The sequence below is a fragment of the Arachis ipaensis genome, chromosome B10 (genome assembly GCF_000816755.2).
Source record: "Arachis ipaensis cultivar K30076 chromosome B10, Araip1.1, whole genome shotgun sequence".
NCBI lineage: Eukaryota > Viridiplantae > Streptophyta > Magnoliopsida > Fabales > Fabaceae > Arachis > Arachis ipaensis.
The window spans coordinates 105,343,347-105,363,497 of NC_029794.2; the positions used below are offsets into that span (position 1 = coordinate 105,343,347).

Genomic DNA, 20,151 nt, shown 5'->3' on the forward strand with positions numbered 1-20,151 from the left:
AGAACAGAAACAAAAAAGCACAGCAGGAGAAACAGAACACCCTGGAGGATGCCTCCTGCTGGCATTGAATGCCAATCTGGCATTCAACGCCCAGGGGGGAGTGGAGTTGGACGTTTAACGTCCAATTGGGAGTGTCCATGGTCCCCTTAGGGCATTCAACGCCCATTCTTGGCATTGAATGCCAGAAATTTCAAAAATTCTAAAAAAAAACAAGGGCGAGTCTCAGCGTTCAATGCCCAACCTGGCATTTAACACTGAGAGAGGAGCAGTCTTACCAACAAAGTTGACCATTCCACTAAATCTCCTAAACTTGACTCATATCTTATCATATCATATCTTTTTTATTTTCACCACTATTTCTCCTTCATAAAACTCTCCCTAAATCCCCATCATATCCTTATCCTATCTCCACAAATCCTACTCATAGCTTTCAACCTCACCTCTCCATAAATAAAAAATTCATTCCAATTTCTCCACCACCCCTCCCATAACCGAATTCACCACCACCCACATCTATAAATCCATAACCTTCCTTCACTCCTCTCACACGTCCTCCCTCTTCCTCTTTCTTCTTCTCACCTTGCTTCCTATTTCGTCCTCTTCTTCTCTCTTTGCTCAGGGACGAGCAAAAAATTAAGTTTGATGTTGAGACGCTCCGCTTGTTGACTATCCATGGCACCAAAGGTTAGGGAATCAACCTCAAGAAAGAGGAAAGCTCCCTCAACAGTTGCTTACGAGCTTTACCGGTTTTACAGCACACTTTATGAGGAACATTACTATAATGTTGTAAGCAAGAAGACAGTAATTCTGGAAGCAAAATTCAAACTGAAAGCTGATAAATACATGGAAATTCAAGAGTAAATTTGAATTAGGGGTTGAAAAGTTCTGGCCAACCTCGTGACTGAAATTGGAGCTCTATAGGTTCGATAATTTTATGCAAATCTATGGATGACAAACAAACACAAGAAGGATTACCTAGAGTTCAAAACTTGGTGCACCATGGTCCGAGGGAAGACTGACGGAGGAAAAATGTCGGTAAATATTCTTACAAAAATATCGCATTGCAAGTATAGTTCTAAATGGACAATTAAACCTCAATCAATGTTTAAATTGTTTGTCACTTAAGCAAACCCAATAAAATTAACCGAAGTATTTAAACTTCGGGTCGTCTCTCAAGGAATTGCAGGGAAGTATGTTTATTATTGATTACGGGAAAGTATCTTTTTGAGATTTTTGAAATAAGGAACAAGAAAGTAAAATAGCGAGAAAATAAATTAATAACTAAGAAAGATCTTAGCAAGGAAAGAGAATTAGAAGTTCTATCCTCATTATCATCGTCAATTGTGATGGTGAATGTGAATTGCCTTCACTTAGTTAACCTCTAACCAATGGAGGAAGGTCAAGTGCATACAATCAACTTGAGTTAACAAGTCCTAGTAAACTCATAGTGAGAGACTAGCTTTGGTGAAGTTCAAGCTAACCGGAAATCTCCAATTACCATTCAACAAAAGAGTTTTGATAACTCAAGAGTCTCTAAATACTCAATCCAAGCTAAGAATAAAAAAATATAATTTAAAATCCAACCAAGCATTTTATCAAACACTTGGTAGACTCAAAATAAAAGCATGAAAAAATTACAACAATAATAAAATCTAACAACTACCAATTGAAAGAAATTAACAATGACAATTGAAGAAAGCAATAACAACATGAACATATAAATTGCATCAACAAAGATCCAAAGTATCAAGAGTGCATAAACATAAGGATAACAAAGTGAAGGAAATAACAAGTGGAATTGAAGAACAAAGGTACTAGAACAATAAATTGCAAGGAATTGTAAATAAAAACATAAATTAAATCTAAATCTAAGAAGAAATTGGAGTAGAAACCCTAAAACCTAGAGAGATGATAGAGCTTCTCTCTTTAGAATTCTACATCTAAAACCTAAAATTGTGTGAATGAAAGTTGAATGATTCCCCCTCCTAGCTCCACTCTACAGCCTCTAATCTGTATTTTCAGGCCTAAAACTGGGTCAAAAGTAGCCCAAAAATCGCCCCCAGCGAATTCTGTTTAATGCAGCACGTGACACTCATCACACGTATGCGTCGCTGGGCTTTTCACTGGCCATGCATAGGCGTCAGCCATGCGTGCGCGTCGTATGTCTGTTGCACCGGTCACGCGTACGCGTCACCTATGCGTGCGCGTTGCTACCAGATTCTGAAATCCTTAATTTCTTGTGTTCCTTCCACTTTTGCATGCTTCTTTTTCATCCTCAAAGCCATTGCTGCCCTATAAACCCTGAAAACACTTAACAAACATATTACGGCATCAAATGGTAATAAGAGAAGATTAAAATTAGCGAATTTAAGGCCAAAGAAGCATGTTTTCAATCATAGCACAAAATTAGGAAGAAAAATATAAAACATGCGAATTATATGAATAAGTGTGAGAGTAATGGATAAAATCCACTCAATTCAATACAAAATAAACCATAAAATGGTGGTTTATCAAAGACCCTACAGTTTGGAATGGAAAAAGTGAGGAAAATCTTCAAGCTACCCCCATTAAAGGACGACCCTCACTCTTTCAATAAGAGAGTGCAAGCCGATCCAAGGCTAGATCAAGTCCTCAAGGACATATGTCTTCCCGGAGCACAATAGAAGAACAACACTAAGGGTCAGCCATTCGAGCTGAGAAGGAATGATCTCGAACCAGTTGCTAGAGGATGGCTGGAGTTCATTCAGCACTCCATCCTTCCCACTAGTAACCGATCTGAGGTCACTTTGAAGCGAGCTGTGATGATCCATTGTATTATGTTGGGCAATGAAGTGGAGGTTCATCGAGTGATTTCTTCGAAAATATACAATATTGCAGCAAAGACCTCAGCCCTCTCTAGGCTTGCTTTTCCCCATCTCATCTATCGCTTATGTAAGGAGGTCAAAGTCAGATTGACAGAGATATATTTATTGCAGTGGACAACCTAATCACAAAGAAGAGCATGGAGTACACTCGGGAACTTGGGAAAGCACCAATCCGAAAGCCAGTCCTCCCTCCTAAGAGGAAGCAGCCTGAATAGCCTCAAGGGTAAAGAATCCCTCCACGCGAGTACTGGACTCAACTGGCAGTATCCATTGGACAGTTGATATCTACCATGGACCAACTGAAGGAAGAACACAGGGGCCAGTCTATCATCCTTCGTAAGCTGGCTGAGAAGTAGAAGAAGTAGGGGCGTGAGTTAGAAGAGTTGAAGTGCTAGAAGGGATCCTCCGGAGAGAGCAACAACCACCATAACTGAGGTGGTTGAGTTTCGTTTCCCTTATCTTATCTTATCTCTGTTTTCAGTACTTTATTCTATTTTCTATCTTTCCATTCTGAGTTACATGATCACTATTAGGATTTTCTGCTTTCTAGTTTAGTAGTTAATTTTGAAAATTTTCAGTTATTTTTGAAAGATGTCTCATGTATTTTCTATTGAACTTAAATAAAGTTTTAAGAAGGAAAGTAATAATAAAATACATGAGAATTCAAGTTACATTATGAATTATTCTAATTACTTTGATGTGGTGGCCTTATATCTATTTTCTGAATGTATGATTTAACTGTGCATATTTGATATTGAAGTTGAGTATATTGGTTCTTGAGGAACAGGAATTTAGAGAAATATTAATTCTCTATAATAAGAAAAAGATTGATTCTTGAAGCAAAAGAAATAGCAAAAATAAAAATAAAAAAAAGGTCCAAGACTTTGAGCAACAATGGTTAGGAAGGTCAAAATTGATCTAAAGCTCAAAAGAGTGGTTTTGCCTAACCATATTCTTGTGGTGTGAAAGTGTCAAGTAAACCTTGATTACTGAATACTTAAAGTCGTGATCCAATGCTGTTAAAGAGTATACCTAAGGCTCTGAGCACCACTGTCTGGGAGTAAAAGCAAAAGAAAAAGTCGAACCCAAAAGGTTCCCCCAGTTAAGTGTTTGTGGTATTTATGTATCAAGTTAAGCTTGAAAACAAAACACTTAGAGTCACGGCTAGGGTCAAAGGTGCAAAGCACCAAAGAAAAGAAAATCTGTGTTCAAGAATCAACAAAAGCCTAAAAGAAGAGAATCAATAATATCATCCAAATTCTAGTTCTGAAGGATGCCAATATTTCTGAGCTTCAAAGGATAGTGAGATGCCAAAGCTATTTAGAAATAGAATGTTCATAGCCCTATTCAGTAATTGGACCTGAGCTTAATTGACAACTCTAATCTTATGAATTTTCTCTTCCTTGGCCCTATATTGTTTTGGTTGCTTGAGGGCAAGCAACAGTTTAAGTTTGGTGTTGTGATGCGTGAGCATCTTATACCCTTTTTTCAGTTATTTTTATATTGTTTTTAGTTAGATTTTATTAAGTTTTATTATATTTTAGTGAAAAATTCACCTTTGGATGCTACTTTGAGTTTTTCTTGTGTTTTTATGGTTTCAGGTGAAATTCGGAGCAGTTTGGAGAAGCCTGGAGCAAGAAAGGAAAATGTTGGCAGCTCCCCCTGGGCGCTGAATGCCCAACCTGGCGTTCAATGCCAGCGGGGGGCTAAAGTCAGAAGCGTGCTCTTCTCTCTGGGCGTTCAACGCCCAATCCTAGCGTTGAATGCAAACTTGCTGTCCGTTTCACACAACTTTTGGGCCTCCAAGTAGATTTAGCACTTCTTAGGCTTATCCTATTTTATCTTTGTAATTTTTATTTTAAATTAATATCTTTTAGGTTTAACATTTATTATTAGGTTAGTATTTAAAGGAAAAGATCAGTTAGGTTTAGGAATCTCCTTCCTTTCGCACTTTTTAGAACCCTGTTTTCTCTGTATGTTATGAGCAACTAAACCTCTGGGTTAAGGTTAGGAGCTATGTTTATTTCTATGGATTAGAACTATTATTCTTCTATTTTAATTAATGTTTGATTCAATTCTAAGGTGTTATTTTTGTTCTTAATCTTATGAATCTGGGTGGAACGAGAGTATGAGCCTTATTCTACATGAGCTCTTGTGATTCTCGAGAGAGCTATCTCGCTTGAGCTATAGCTTGAAAACACTCCTCCTAAATTATTAATTACATGAACTAATTGGTATATGTAACATAAAATCCTGTTAGCTTTAGGTAATTAAGGTTTCTGTGGCGCTAAACTGGTTTTCTGAACTTAACCCTCTGACCCGAATTAAATGACCACGAGAGTGTCATTTGGTGAAGGTGATGGGAAATTAAATCACTAAGAGATTAGAGTTTGGTCACCTATGGTTTGCCATAGAATGAATCATTCATTGTTAAAATAGTTGGTAAGATGTTTTAATCCAGAAAGATAAACATTTCCGAGACCTTAACTATTTTCTCATCATTGTTTTATACAAAACCTTTTATTGCTTTTCTTGTTTATTTGTTTTATGCGTTTTTAACAACAACTCCTTTTACTGTTTTCTTGACTAAGTCCAACAGGATAACTATTGCTTGCTCAGTCCGACAATCCTCGTGAGATCAACCCTCACTCACCTGTGGTATTACTTGGATAACCCGATGCACTTGCCGGTTAAGTTGTGCGAGTTCTAATTTTGCACACCAGATTTGAAAAAGAAGGCCTATATGAAACCACCTCCGAGATATCCTTGTCCTTCTAGCAAAGTCTATCTTTTTCGTAAGACACTTTATGGTCTTAGCAGTGTAACACTCTTCTACACAGAGCTCTACGCTTAAGTCGTAGAACAGAGGTAGTGTGGTGTTACGAACCTCTATCAGTAAATACATACGTATAATAGTAAAAAAATATCATATACTAGGAGCCTTGAAAAATGGGAAAAGCAAAACTGCAAAATAAAAAGCGCAACACTCAGAGAACGGAATTACTTGCATGCTAAGAAACCTAAAGGTTAAAGATATGAATAAGCGAAAGAGTGAAAAGAGAGCCAAGAATACAGTGAAACTAGCTCCTGACTCAGCCTGCGGAGCCAAGGCTAGCCGAAGAATATTTACATACATATATACAAGTATCCCAAGATACCCAAAATATAGAACTAAGGCCATACTCTCTTTTAACCTCTATGAAGAACAAAATAATCAAGTTTCTGGAGAGAAAGCTACGTACATAAATACATACAAACTGAAACTCAAAATAATCTAGGGACTACTCTGCTTCAGGAATCCAGACGCCTAGCGAGGAGCCTCTAGACCTGCATCTGAAAATAACAACACAGTATGGGGTAAGAACTGGAGGTTCTCAGCATGGTAAAAGTGCTACGCACATAATATATAAGGTCTTGGAAATGCCAGTGGCAGTCCTAGAACTCCAACATACAATTATAAAACTTAAACTCTAAGCAGAAGCCATAAAAGTGGGTAGGTGACCTAAGAGGTTCTAAACCTGCCTACTCTAAATCCTAACATTAACATCAAATAAATCCACCCTTCCTCCGCTCCTCCATCACCATTGATTCAGCAGAGACAAGCAATCAAACAATGTCACGCACAAGCAGGAAACAGATAGTACAGGTAGCAAATTTAACAGGTAGCATGATATATATATTCAGTTAGGCAATCCCAGGTAATGTATAGCAGACAAAACAAATAAATGCATATGATGTGTGCCTGTCCTATGACTGATGAGGCTCATCTGTCGGTTATCTAGCTAACCCGATAAGTCCGAAAACCTTAGACTGTCCCTCGTCGCGCATCCCCATGAGTCTATGCATAGATTTCTCATTCATTCATCATTTAATCATTCATTCATTTATATATCACTCAATGGGGGATATCCATTCCCTGGAATTTATACGTCCCCGGTCACCCTTATGACGTAGGATCAACAGAGTATCAAGTTTCAACCTAGAACACGTGGTGGTAAGCCACGGTTCTGTTACCCAAGGAAACTCGTATCTCAGATATCATCAATTCATAAGCCGTTTGATATTCATAATTATTATGTAATCATTCATCAAAGCCATGGCATCATAACTTCATTTAACATCCACATTTCTTTCTTATATCTCATCATGTTTACCTCTTTCTTCATCTCCAAGTTACCTTATTTCCCTAGCTTTAACTAGCTACTAGTCTTAGTATTATACCTTATGGCTAAAAGGATGAAAATAGAGGTTTAGAAGTCTAAAATCTGGTTTAAAACACAAAAATCCAGTTTTGTAGAAAACATGGGCCACGCATACACGTGGGAGTATAAAAAGGTAGCACGCGTGCATTCCTTTACCATGCGTACGCGTAGGTGAGAATCATGTCACGCGTACGCGTGGGTCATGCGTACGCGTGGTCATGCATGTTGGCTCATCATGCGCACGCATGGGTACTCGTGCATGTGCAGTTTAAAATTTTATGCCACGCGTACGCGTGGGCGTACGTTGTTAAAAAAAAAAACGCAGTTTACCCAGAAAGCTGCATAATCCACCTGCATAATACATAATTCACACTTAAACTTCTGACATTCATAACTTTTGCTACAAAATTCCATTTTTTACAAAATTTATACCGTTCAAAAGCTTACAAAACCATCTTTGAGTTGAAATAAATTCCACTTCCAACTAAAATTTGAGGCTCCAGTTATGAACCGCGAAGTTCAGCCGAAAACCAAGTTTTTTTTCAAAAACTTCAAAACCTCATTTTCTTTTCAAAATTCATTCCCACTCAATTCAATATATTCATAACCATCAATATATTTACCCTTAACAATAGCACAATAATCCTTGCAATCCTATCATTTTCTCAGCTCATTAACATCTCATTTCAATCCAACTCTACAAGTTTTAATCACAAACTGTCATATTATTCTATATACACATATTGTCATCATCACAAAAGACTCCAACCATCATCACATCATTATTCATTATATCAATACCAACAAATTCAAATAAATACCACTTAATCTCAACCATATCATTATATTGCCATGATCATAAATCCTCCATTTATCATAAATTGCTCATTCAACCCACATTATCAATTGCTCACCTATAACCAACACCAAGAAGACATCATAAATTCACCATATTCCTCAACACAAGCTCAACATCAAGTTATCCATCAATATCATAAAGACTAATCATTTAACACATTTAACCACTTCAACTTATCCTATAGTTTTCTAGCCTAAGTTTTCACAGAGCCTTACATATTAAATGTGCGAAACCTAAACCATACCTTGGCCGATCACCACGTTTGATCCAAGGCAGCCACTCAAGCTATACACACAGCCCCCACCACTCAAAACAAATACCAAGGCCTTAGCACCAATCCTCCACCAAGCCTCCAAATGTCCACAATGCCAAGTTTCAATTACAACACACCACCTAATGCAAATATACAACACATATATATACTCAACTCAATCTCTAATGCACAAATTCAGAATTTTAGATAGGGTTTTGGTTTCCTCACCTTACCCATGCACAAAGTAACTCAAACCCGATAAGCTCTGCAAGCTAAATCGAACCTAGAATACCAAATTTGGTAAAATCTCATTATAAGGGCTCGATTTCTCAAATAAAATGGGGTAGAGAACCTAATATGGGATTGTGGCTTACCCATGAAATTTATCCGATAGAAACGTAGAGCTCAACGCGCTGGACGCGTGGTCGCAAACGGTGCGGCGATCGGAGCCCGAACGGAGAAGTTATGGCAGATGGAAGTGGGAGTGAGGGTTAGGGAGCTCTCCTCTCCCCCTTGCTGTTTCAGCGTGTTTCTAAGCTGAATGGGGAAGGAGGTGCTTCTGCCCATTTTAAGTTATGGGTCTGGTTGGACCCACAGGCCTAGTTCAATCGGTTCGGCCCATCCAGCCCAATTTTGGGCCAAATTTTTCGAAATTAGTGTCAAAATTCTTGTTTTGAAGAGTTCTATCCTATTTTGATATTAGATTTACATTTTTAATTTTTCTAATTAAAATTCAATTTATTGACTAATTATTTACTAATTTTAGCGGGGTTTACAAGCAGGCTCATCGTAAATGGTTTGACAAGTTCAGCACCATTATATGCAATCTCGGTTTCACTTGCAGCCCTCATAAGAATGCTCTTTTTATTCGTAAAAGTGAACGTGGGGTTGTTCTTCTACTTTTGTATGTTGATGACATTATCATTACTGGAGATAATATAGATGGTATCTCTGATTTTAAATCATCCCTTCACTACATATTTGAGATGAAAGATCTTGGTTCTCTCAGTTATTTTCTTGGCCTTGAAGTCATATCCTCAGATGATAATATCTATTTCTCTCAAGCTAAGTATGCTTTTGATCTTCTTGCTCGAGCTAGAATTACCGATAGTCACATTGAGTCTACTCCTCTTGAACCTAATATTCACTTTACTCCTATGGATGGCACTATTTTAGATAACTCTACTTTTTATCGATAGTTAGTTGGAGGTCTTGTCTACTTGACTGCCACACGACCCGACATCACCTATCCAGTTCATGTTCTTAGCCAGTTTTTGTCAGCTCCTCGTACTACTCACTATGTTGTAGCTCTTCGGATTCTTCGTTACATCAAAGGAACTATGTTTCATGGTCTTCATTTTTCTGCATATTCATCTTTAACCCTTCAGGCTGGTGACTCTCTCATTTCCTGGCGAGTCAAGAAACAAACGTTCACTGCTCGATCAAGCACCGAAACTGAATACCGTGCTCTTGCTGACACTACTACTGAGGTTGTCTTGATTTGTTGGCTTCTCGAATCTCGAGGACTTGGGTGCCCCTCAGTCGTCTCCAACTGATGTTTATTGTGTGACAACTGCAGTGCTATTCAGATTGATCATAATGATGTTTTTATGAACTTACCAAACACATTGAAATTGACTGTCATTTTGTCTGACAACGCCTTCTTATTGATGCTGTTCGTCTCGTAGCTGTTGGGACTCTAGATCAAACTGCTGATATCTTCACGAAGGCTCATTATCCTACTCGTTTTCGGACTCTAGTATCCAAACTCAAGATGGTATATATTTAGCTCTCACTTGAGTTTGAGGGGAAATGTTAAAGTATAATTAGGATTAATTAGATCAATTAAAATTATTTAGCATATCTGTATATTTATCATAAGATATTACGCTTTGATTCTTTTAGTACCTATATATACCCTTATATATTGTATCATTTGAAACACACTCAATATACACTTTTTAAATTATTCACTTGTTTTTAATACGAATAATACAATTATTATGAATTATTTGCTCAAAACTACAAATATATATCACCTTTATTATTTATTCCTATGATGTCAAGGAGTTGAAATTTGATTATCATAGATGACGAAAATTGAAGGAAACTTAGAAGAAAACAAATGAAGGCCCATACCATATAACATTATATTACTGGATTTCATGAGAAGGACATACATTCTCCATTCTACTGAATTGACCGATTGATATCCATATCCAGCAAGCATAGTACGACAATAACAAGACAGAACCTAATTCAATTAAAGTGGTCCTCCTTCAAAGTTGAAAAAGAACACTCAAAGAAAAAAGGACGAGGTGCATGAAGTATATCATATATATAAGAACTGCCACATACAACAGTAATAGCGATACACTGATAGTAGTCCTTAATTAATTAATAAACTTTTTAGTTCAAAAATATTTGGGCTAGTTTGAAAGCATAAATAGTCATAATTTGTCTTTTTTATCTTTTGTTTATAATTATTAATTACTGTTAAAATAAAAATATAATATTAAATATAATAAATATATAATTATTATCTCTAAAATAAATGCAAAACATTAAATATAATAAATAAATAATTTTAAATATTATATATATAAAACTATAAATATTAAATAAAATAAAATAATTCTAAATTCTTATTCCCTAACATCACTCTTTCATTTATGGATTGGCGATGCTTGATGCTAAGATCACATTATATCTATTGGACCCCACAATAAGTATTGCAAATTACAAGCTGTTATGTTACATCACATGTTTGCCTACCTTCTTTTTTTAGAATAAAGGTTTCAAAAACCTCAATCTACCCATGACGAGGAGAGAACAATTAGTGTCAAAGGGTCAGCTGTTAAAGTGAGTACAATTACAGGGTCCATTTAGTGTACAGATACATTTTGGTACAGATTTACAGATTTTTGTTTTTATTTGGTTTAAAAGCGTATCACTAAAAGTGTTGCTTAAAGAGAAAGTGTTACCCTTAATCGTTAACTTGGCTCTTATACCAATTTTAAGTTTATAATTTGTATAATTTGGAAATTCATAAAAAATGTTGACCATTTCTACTAGTATTTATAATTCTGATTTCATTTGTATAGTTTTTCAATCTTGTTTTAGTTTATAATATTCTTTTTTGCAAGGATTATTGTATATAAAATCTTTTATCTATTTGTCTTTTTCTTTAATATAATTTCTCAAATCTTCAAAAACTTCTTTTATTTCTACACTTTCTGTTGTTTCTAAATATCTTTTTAATTTTTCAACCTCATTCTCCATTTTTTCTTTCAACAGCTTTAATTCTTTTAAGTCATAATATGGTTTTCCAAGCATTTATAAATTTTTTAAGTTTAACTCCAACTTGTTTATATTTATTCTTATTTCTATCATTTTTATTATAAGGTCATCAATTTCGATCTGAAGATTATTTAATTCCCTTTTATACTCCTTTATTTTACTTTTTAATTTTTTCGCTCTTTTTCTTTTTATCAATTTTCTGAAATAGTTCATCGACATAAATTCTTTCTCTGTTTTTAAATATTATACTATGATGGCTATTTGTTAAAGCATAATTTATTGCATATGTTATTGAAAATGGTTCATCATCTTGTTCCATTAGATTCTTTCTGTGAAATTTATAAGCCAGACTTATAGATCTTCCAAGATTTTCAGTTGATAAAGGTATAGCATATCCAAGATGGGCATTAAATTTAACATTTACGTTTGCCAAATTTCCATGAACAATTCCAATTATTTGATCTATTGGGTCATCAGTAATTCTTTTGTCACATATTGCTAAGCTTATTGGTGAATTAATTCCTTTCATATATGTAGATTTGATTAAGACTTGTATAGTACTAATATGAATCCATCCAATTTTAGATCTTTTTTGTTGATCCTTAATTTTCTCAATCTGTTTACTTAATTCTTCATTATTTATCAAAGCTATTTCAAGTTCTCCATTGGCAGATTTTATCTTTATAGGAGCTTCAAGTTGAATTTTTCCATAGTATATTATATTTTTTCTATTAAAAACTTCTTTTAAGAGATTTTGTTTATTAAAGTTTTCATTTGATTTGAGATTTAATTCTGTTTTTAGAACAGCCTGTTTTTCATTATCTAATAAAGTAGTTAATCTATAATAATCAGATTCTTCTGTTAATTCTAAACTTTCTAAATAATTCATAATTTAAAGATTAAGATGAAGATGTACCTTTCTGGAGAAAAACTTTCTTTATTTAGTATATTTTACATAAGGTGTTTTTATCTCCAGAGGGGAGATTGTAGATGCTAACTCCAGAGGGGAGTTTAGAATTATTTTTCCCTAAGGGAATTCTTCCTCAGACTATAGAATCGCCTTGGCAGCTTCCTCCTTGCTCTCCTAGCATATGAGTACTCTTAGCCTCCTACTTTCTATTGTCTGATGATTCTACAATTGCCTAAGCAACCTATTTATAATAGTTGGGTTTGATGGACAATTCCCATCCTTACCCTTCTTATGACGTCATTGCTTACGTCATTGTTTGTTCTTTTGCACCAGCTACATTGTTGGTGCTCTATGACCTAAGTGCTTACGTCACTATGCAATAATGTTGAGAGATGCTTCAGATGCACTGTCCTCTTCTTTTATCATGTGACCCTCAGATGCATTGTCTCCTTCCTTCATCATGTGAGTTGATTCCGTTTCATTATTGCTTTCTTCAGATATCTCTGAGGCACATAGCTGGCACTTGTGGTCTTCTCTGTCTTTTATTAAATAGCAGAGATTCCTCTTTATCCCTTCAGGGAGCTTTTCTAAAAGTCCAGATAAGTTGTAGAATGCTGATTCAAATTCCACCAAGAGTCTCATCTCTCTTTCTTCAATTTCATTTCTTTTACTGGACACAAGCAGAGTATTTCTACTTTTATAATTAATCCTTATGTAAGATTCCTTCGTTATTTTTTGAGTTCTTTCAAAGACCGTTGCTAATGTGCTGGATAACCTTCCTTCATGACTGTAAGCCGTTAAATCTTGAATCTGATCAATTGGTTGAAAATTTCCTGGGAAGACGGACATGAATATTACTTGGTGTACTGGAACCAAGCATTCTTCTTCTTCATTAAAAATAGGTTGACTGTTTGTAAATTTTAGGGATATATCCCTTGGATTTACATTGTCAATCATATTTTTAAATCTCTTTACTGCATCAACGAATCCTGCAGAAAACTCACTAATAATTTTTAGATCATTAAAAATTAAAATTGTATCAATTAATCCATATTGGAAAAACTGATAGGTGTCCGATGGGGAAGCATCTGGGAATATAACCAGCTTTGTTAGCTGTTCTTTGGCAATAGGATAATATCCTAAAATTGTCATTTTTTCTTCAGTCCAATTCAGGACTATGTTAAGGGTTTCTCTGAGATTTGATCTACAGACCCTTTTCTTTTCCTTGATTTCAGCCCTTGTAGGAATGTTTCTTATTATCCCTGTTCTCTGGGTTTGAACTGGAGCTTTATCTACTCTTTTTAAGGTTTGCTCTGGATGGAGAGCTTCATATTCCCTGAAGGATTCCTTTGCCTCTTCTAGTGTTAGAAAACCTCCTTTATGAATTATCCTTGATTGATGTGTGAATGGTGCTGCTTTTTCCCAGGCATCATATACTCCTTTCATGGGGCCATTATAAATTACATAATATTTTTTATCTTGGGTGGATTTTTTAATGATTTCAGCAATTGTTTTATTTTCTGAAATTTTTTCTTCACCTGATTTGTCCACCACGCTTAGCTGGCTGAACTCTGATGGTTTTGCTTGTTGTGTTGATTTCATTGCTTCGATGGCCTTCTTGAGAGATTGGATCTGTGTCCTTATTTGCTGACAATGCTTGCATTTTTCGAGTTCTTTCTCATACTTTTGAATTTATTGATCTAATGTGTTGTAGACGAACTCCATTCTCTTGTTAATGTATCTGCAATAACATTTTTGTCACCCTTAATATATTCAATTTTTATTGGATATTGTAACAAAAATAATTGCCATCTTACCAATCATCCATGATTATAATCAAATTTTAAATTATACCGTATGAAACCTGTTAGGTAACTTGAATCTTTTTTTTCAAAAAATTCTTTATATAGAATCATCATTATATGTAGTATCTTATCATAAGCTGTAGTTTTTGTTGCTAATTCTTCTATTATTTGGTTTTCTATTGATGTCATATAATCTCTTATAGTTCCTATAGTATGAAACCCTATGTAATTCCAAATATCTCTTCTAGACAATTCACTAAGTTTTGGATTAGTAAAGGCTTCTAATAAAAAGGAATTCAACCAATTTTCGAAAATTTCTTTTTCGTTCTTTTTGCATTCTAAATCGAGCATTCTTTCTCCTTCCATTTCCTGGATTTTAGGAACATATTTTGATGGTATTTTTGTATATTTTGAATCTTTATTTGTAAACCCTTTTTTAAAAGCATAATTATCAAAACCTGTTTCCCATTTAAATTGAGATTGATTATCCTTAGATGTTCCAGCTTCATTTTTTACTTGTATTGGAATTGCTGGTTCTTCGTCACTTGAATAATCTAGAATGTGTTCTTCATTTTCTATATTTTCAGAATTTACTAATTCTTCTTCTATTTGAAAACCGTGTTCCATAATATTATTTTCTTGAGCCATTTTTAATTGTTTAAAAAGCATTGTAACTTCTTCTAATTTTTCTTCAATATTCATAATTTCAATGGTGGTTTTACTTTTAAGTGAAAAGTGTGGCTTTAGAAAGTGTGGTTTAAGTAAGCAAATCTTTAAATCTGTACAGATTTAGATCTGTACCATATAATTTTCTTTATTATAATGACCATACCAATTAAATGTGTGGTGTTGAAATGAAACCAAATTAAATGACGATGATTTTTTCATTTTCATTCCCCTCTACTTTTTTCTTTTCTTTTTTTCCTCTTTTGTAAGTGTTTGTTTGGGACCTTGAGTATCATTATTTTAATAAAAAAAATTCTTTTTTATTGAATTTTTTTTATTTTTTTAGTGTGTTTAACAGATCATGAATTCCTTATTCCTATTTTGTTGTAGGAGTATGATTAACCATCATCAAAATAATTACAAAATATACCTCATTTTTTTGGAAAAATTAATAATTAAATTTTGATCCCTCAAATTTTTTTGTATTTACACTCTTTTTTCTTTTCCTTTTAATTTCAGATTCAGAGAAGAGAAGCATTTGCTCTGCTAGGGTTTTTCCTCCTCTTTCAATCACTGCCATTCTCTCATCCTCTCCCTCTGCTACATCTCTCGTTTGCTTATTCTCGCCACCGCAACACGCCTCAGACGACGCCGCCGCTGACGCCGCCGCTGTCGCGTCAGACCATTGATTTATGCCTCTCACACCACTTCTTAAGTCTTTCCTTCTCTTAATGGCTTCCTCATCTTAGTAGAATTGATAATCTTAATACTTAGAAAGCACTAGGAGTCACAATATTGAATCTATTAGCATAAAGTTGTGACGTATATAGTTTATATTTCTGAATGTTAACTTTCTAGTTTAATGCATTGATTTGATTTACTAATTTCTTACGCTTGATAAATGAACTGATGGAGAAGAGTAAGATGCTGAATTTCTCAAGTTTGAACCTTTTTTTTTCAAAGTTTTCCATTCATATTCATATTGTATGAGTAAACACATCCTATAATCCCCCCGTGTACAAATGCAGAGTCCCCAATGTATCTGAAATTTTATTGACTTCATAAGACATGTGTATGTTAAGGCTGTTGTTTTGAATTGTTTGATCAGGAATCTACCAAGTGAGTTGGCTTCTGCTCTGCCCCAGACCACCACTAAAATATTTTTCAATGATAATATAATATTTTGTTTTTTTTTTCTATGGCAAGTTTTTTGTGAATTTGAATGAAGTTTAATTATATTTGTGTTTGATATATGTTAGAGGAAACTTCGTTTCAATTGTTTATCAGTGATTTCAATTTTCTTCTATTTTTTTGATTCATAAGTGTTGTTTCTTCTTGTAATAGAACTATAGTTATCCATATCTGATCCGATATCTTAAAAGTGCAAAGACACACTTTTAATTTGGGGGGGGAGATGTACTTACAAATATTCTTATCTATTTTTTGTTTATTTTTTTCTTATGGTTTATATATAGAGCCATAAGAACTAATAATGATACTTATATGCGCTATCTGAAAATGTGTCTTTTGCTGACAAAACAACAATTGCTCCTCATGAAAGTTAAGAGCTGTACATGGAAAGTTCAGATTTGTGAAAAGTTTAATATTGACAGATTTGTGAAAAGTTTAATATTGACAGTGAGTTCATAGAAAAGATTTAATAATAAAATTTCACATTTTTGAAGATTTGTTTTACTAGTATGCTAAATCATTATGGACTTTGCAGTGTGCTCAGTTTTTTAAATTACTTTTAAAAGTTGAGAGTTATAAAGGCAAAATCTGAGTGAAGAAGCACTTTGACAAGACCAGTAAGCACGCGTAAGACATTAATAGAGATAAAGGAACATTAACATAATACGCGAGGAATTGATGAATCCCCTATATAATTGAATTGTATGCTATGTCTGCCAAGCAATTCCCACATTCAAATGGGCAAATCCAGTTTTCACTACCTTAATCTTCCACTTATTATTGCCATATCATTTCTTCTCGTAGCATTTTTGCCGGATGCAGTCCATAGCAGTAAAAAGGTAGCTTTAGTTTTATTTGTTTTTTGCTTAATTTCTTATGAAAAAAAATACTGTAATTATTGTTGTAACTTGTAAGTTGTAAGCTTTAATTTGTGGTAACATGTTGCATTTCACCAATATATATATATATATATGTACAGTGCTACATTGTATACCTAGGAGCACATTCTCATGGCCCAAACCCTACCTCTATTGACCTTGAAGCCGTAACAAATTATCATTAACTTCTTTCTTGGATGATCAAACTTATGTTGACCACTCCTTATGTGACCTCACTTCAGGTAAGTAATTATAAGTTTTCAAACTCTAAACTTTAATGTATGAAAGTGTAAGCCTTTAGCATAATAGTCCCCAACTATAGAGAAGAGACATATTTGTACAGTGCATTTTTTATGTGCACGGGAATCATCATCCCATCATCATAGGATGATACAGTGGGTGGCCAGTTAAAATAGGGATCACAATGCATCTTATGATTCAATGTGTTGAGGGAATGAATGTGAAGTGAGTAGTGGGAGCCACATTTTATGCTATGATGAGTTTCAAGTGAATACACAAAAATGAGTTATTTTATCGCTACTTTCATGCAACAAGCATTCTCAAATTTTATTAATGTTGATCGCTGGTTTTAGAGTTCCAATAATCTAGAAATAGTTGTGATCTCAAAATGAAAATAATAATAACAAATATATAAAGTTGACTACATGTGTAATTTTTGTTTAGTTAATTAGATTAGTTACTGTTCTCGACTAGTAATATCTGAAAAGGTGTAATAGCATATAAAATCAAAGTATAATAATAAGACAATATTAATTAATTTTGAAGCTTAGAGCATTACAAGTAGTTGATAAACAAAATGTGAAAAAATGTAGGAGAAGAAAGAGGCATAGAAAACCTAACGGCTACTACGCACTTTTAAGGAGCCTCTGCCCCATCTGTTCTTGTTGTTTCAGGTAAAATTTATTCTGTATGCAGAAGAATGTCATAAGAAATTATTGCTTGAGGTTTGTAGCACCTGTATTTTTGTTTTTATTTTTTTCCCTTTTTGCTCTTTAGAATGAGGCAATCTAAGCCACCAACATGCTTACTTTTATTTAGCCTTTAGAAGTATTATAGAAATAGATTTTGGGGATACATTAGTGCTGACTTTGTCTTCTTCCAATCTCTCTTATACTATAATTTATTCAAGCAAAAAAAACAAAAACAAAAAATAAGGAGCATGACTTTAGTGAGGAATTCACTATGGCTTGGGGGTAATATTTCCGTACATACTTTTTATGTTGTTGAAAATATCTAATTTTCAATTATTCCAAAAATAAAATAGTTTATCTCAACTTGTTAGTATCTTTTTAATATGTTCAACCTTGTTTTTCACACATAGATATAGCCGAATTAGTATTTAACACACTCCTCACTACTTAGATTCTAAGAGCTAACCAGAATATGATTTGAAAATTCTTCTTGTCTTGGAAAATTATTAAGAAACTTGAGTTATTTATGAAAGAGAAAAAAAGTGTTGGAGTAGTTTTTTTTTTAACTTATCAGGGTGGTTCAAGCATAAATATGTGCATGATATATAAGGAATTCATTAAAAATATTTGTTCTTATCATTTTTGGCAATTTATATACAAACTGAAGTTTCATTTTGAATTGTGTATTGGTGTTCAGGAAGTAATGGGTCAGAAATTTTCTCATGAAAGGGTTAATAGTGAGCATATATTATATGATCAGTATGAGCAGGAGGAAGAAAAACATGAGAAAGTTGACGTGGATTATATGGATAAGGACAACACAAATGTAGAACCAATGTTCGATTATCACGGCTTCGATGAAGGGTATAACATTGACTCACTCGAAGACATTGGGATCATTGAATTTTGGAACATCAGGGACGAAGATGTATGTCATTTTTACTTTTTTTTATGTCGAAATTACATTTGAATTCTACAATAGATATGCAAGGATAAGAGGCTCAGTGCTTGGAAGAACAGGACTAGGAAGAGTCGTGCGGGCGTACTTAAGTTGAAGAATTTTGTATGTCATCGTGAAGGATTTAGACTGCAAAATAATTATGGCATTGGAAACTTTAAGAAAAAACCTACACCTGAGACAAGGTGTGGCTGCAGTGCAATGATGGAGATTCGTCTAGATGTACCTAGTGGTCATTGGTTTATTTCTTATTTTTCTTATGAACACAATCATCCACTTCTAGATCCTTGATTGACTGGATTGCTTCATGGGCATAAATTCATGTCCGAGGCTGATATTGGACACATGATTAACATGAAAAAGGGTGGGATTAGTGTTGGACAGATATATCGGGCATTAGCAAATCAGGCAGGTGGCTACGAGTATCTCTCTTTCACGCAAAGGGACATGTACAATAAAATAGCAAAGCAGAGGTGCCAGTTACCCGGTGATGCATATGCAGCTTTGAAGTATCTAGAAGATCAAGCAACAAATGACCCTTCTCTCTATTTTAATCATCACATGGATGCCGATGGTACTTTACGCAATTTATTCTGGTGCGATGGTCTCAGTAGGATAGATTACTCATTATTTGGTGATGTGCTGGCTTTTGATGCTACCGATAAGAGGAATAAATATATGTGTCCATTGGTGGTATTTTCTGGTGTCAATCATCACAATAAAACAATTATTTTTGCTGTTGCTTTAATTTGCGATGAGGAAAAAGACACATATAGGTGGTTGCTACAACAACTGAAGGTGGCAATGAATGGGAAAGCACCTGTTTCGGTTATCATGGATGGTGATCTATCAATGAAGTTCGCCATTGAGAAAGAGTTTCCTAATGCACATCATAGATTATGTGCATGGCATCTAATTCGCAATACAACAAGTAACATTGGCAAGCCCCAGTTTACCTTCATGTTTAAAAAGTGTATGCTAGGCGACTATGAAATTGATGTATTTCGTCAAAATTGGTTTGAAATGGTTGAGGGATTTGGTGTCAAAAACAAGAATTGGGTCCTAGATATGTATAAAAAGAGATATTCATAGGCAACTACACATATAAGAGGGAAGTTTTTTGCTGGTTTTTGGACTACTTCTTGGTGTGAGGGATTAAACTCAATCATTGCAAAGTATGTCAATTCAAGGTACAATCTGGTTAAGTTCATTCAACACTTTAATCGATGTGTCAACCATATTCGGTAGAAAGAGGTCCAGGCTAACTTCGCATCTGGGAATGAGAGACCCAGTATGCAAACGTATTTTCAACAGTTAGAGAGGAGTGATACCA

At 34.5% G+C, this 20,151-nt stretch overlaps 3 protein-coding genes across 3 annotated transcripts; all 3 read left to right on the plus strand.

Annotated features, from left to right (window-relative positions):
• Window positions 673-9,734, plus strand: LOC107620994 (uncharacterized mitochondrial protein AtMg00810-like). The gene is made up of 3 exons (XM_016323056.1): window positions 673-857; window positions 8,945-9,272; window positions 9,378-9,734. The coding sequence occupies exons 1-3, from the start codon at window positions 673-675 to the stop codon at window positions 9,732-9,734; spliced, it is 870 nt and encodes a 289-aa protein (XP_016178542.1).
• On the plus strand, window positions 17,138-19,109 carry LOC107620993. The gene is made up of 4 exons (XM_016323055.1): window positions 17,138-17,170; window positions 17,843-17,893; window positions 18,558-18,788; window positions 18,843-19,109. Exons 1-4 carry the CDS (start codon window positions 17,138-17,140, stop codon window positions 19,107-19,109), a joined length of 582 nt encoding a protein of 193 aa, XP_016178541.1.
• Window positions 19,140-19,910, plus strand: LOC107620992 (protein FAR1-RELATED SEQUENCE 5-like). Its single transcript, XM_016323054.1, has one exon. It carries the CDS (start codon window positions 19,140-19,142, stop codon window positions 19,908-19,910), a length of 771 nt encoding a protein of 256 aa, XP_016178540.1.

Bases quoted from the DNA above. Each gene is read 5' to 3' on its own strand.
- LOC107620993 (XM_016323055.1), top strand. From the start codon at position 17,138: ATGTTGACCACTCCTTATGTGACCTCACTTCAG. The intron at 17,894-18,557 runs GTTTGTAGCACC...ATTGGTGTTCAG, and splicing joins ATAAGAAATTATTGCTTGAG to GAAGTAATGGGTCAGAAATT. The intron at 18,789-18,842 runs GTATGTCATTTT...ATTCTACAATAG, and splicing joins GGAACATCAGGGACGAAGAT to ATATGCAAGGATAAGAGGCT.
- LOC107620994 (XM_016323056.1), top strand. From the start codon at position 673: ATGGCACCAAAGGTTAGGGAATCAACCTCAAGAAAGAGGAAAGCTCCC. The intron at 858-8,944 runs GTAAATTTGAAT...TACTAATTTTAG, and splicing joins AAATACATGGAAATTCAAGA to CGGGGTTTACAAGCAGGCTC. The intron at 9,273-9,377 runs GCTAGAATTACC...TTTTATCGATAG, and splicing joins CTTTTGATCTTCTTGCTCGA to TTAGTTGGAGGTCTTGTCTA.
- LOC107620992 (XM_016323054.1), top strand. From the start codon at position 19,140: ATGTCCGAGGCTGATATTGGACACATGATTAACATGAAAAAGGGTGGG.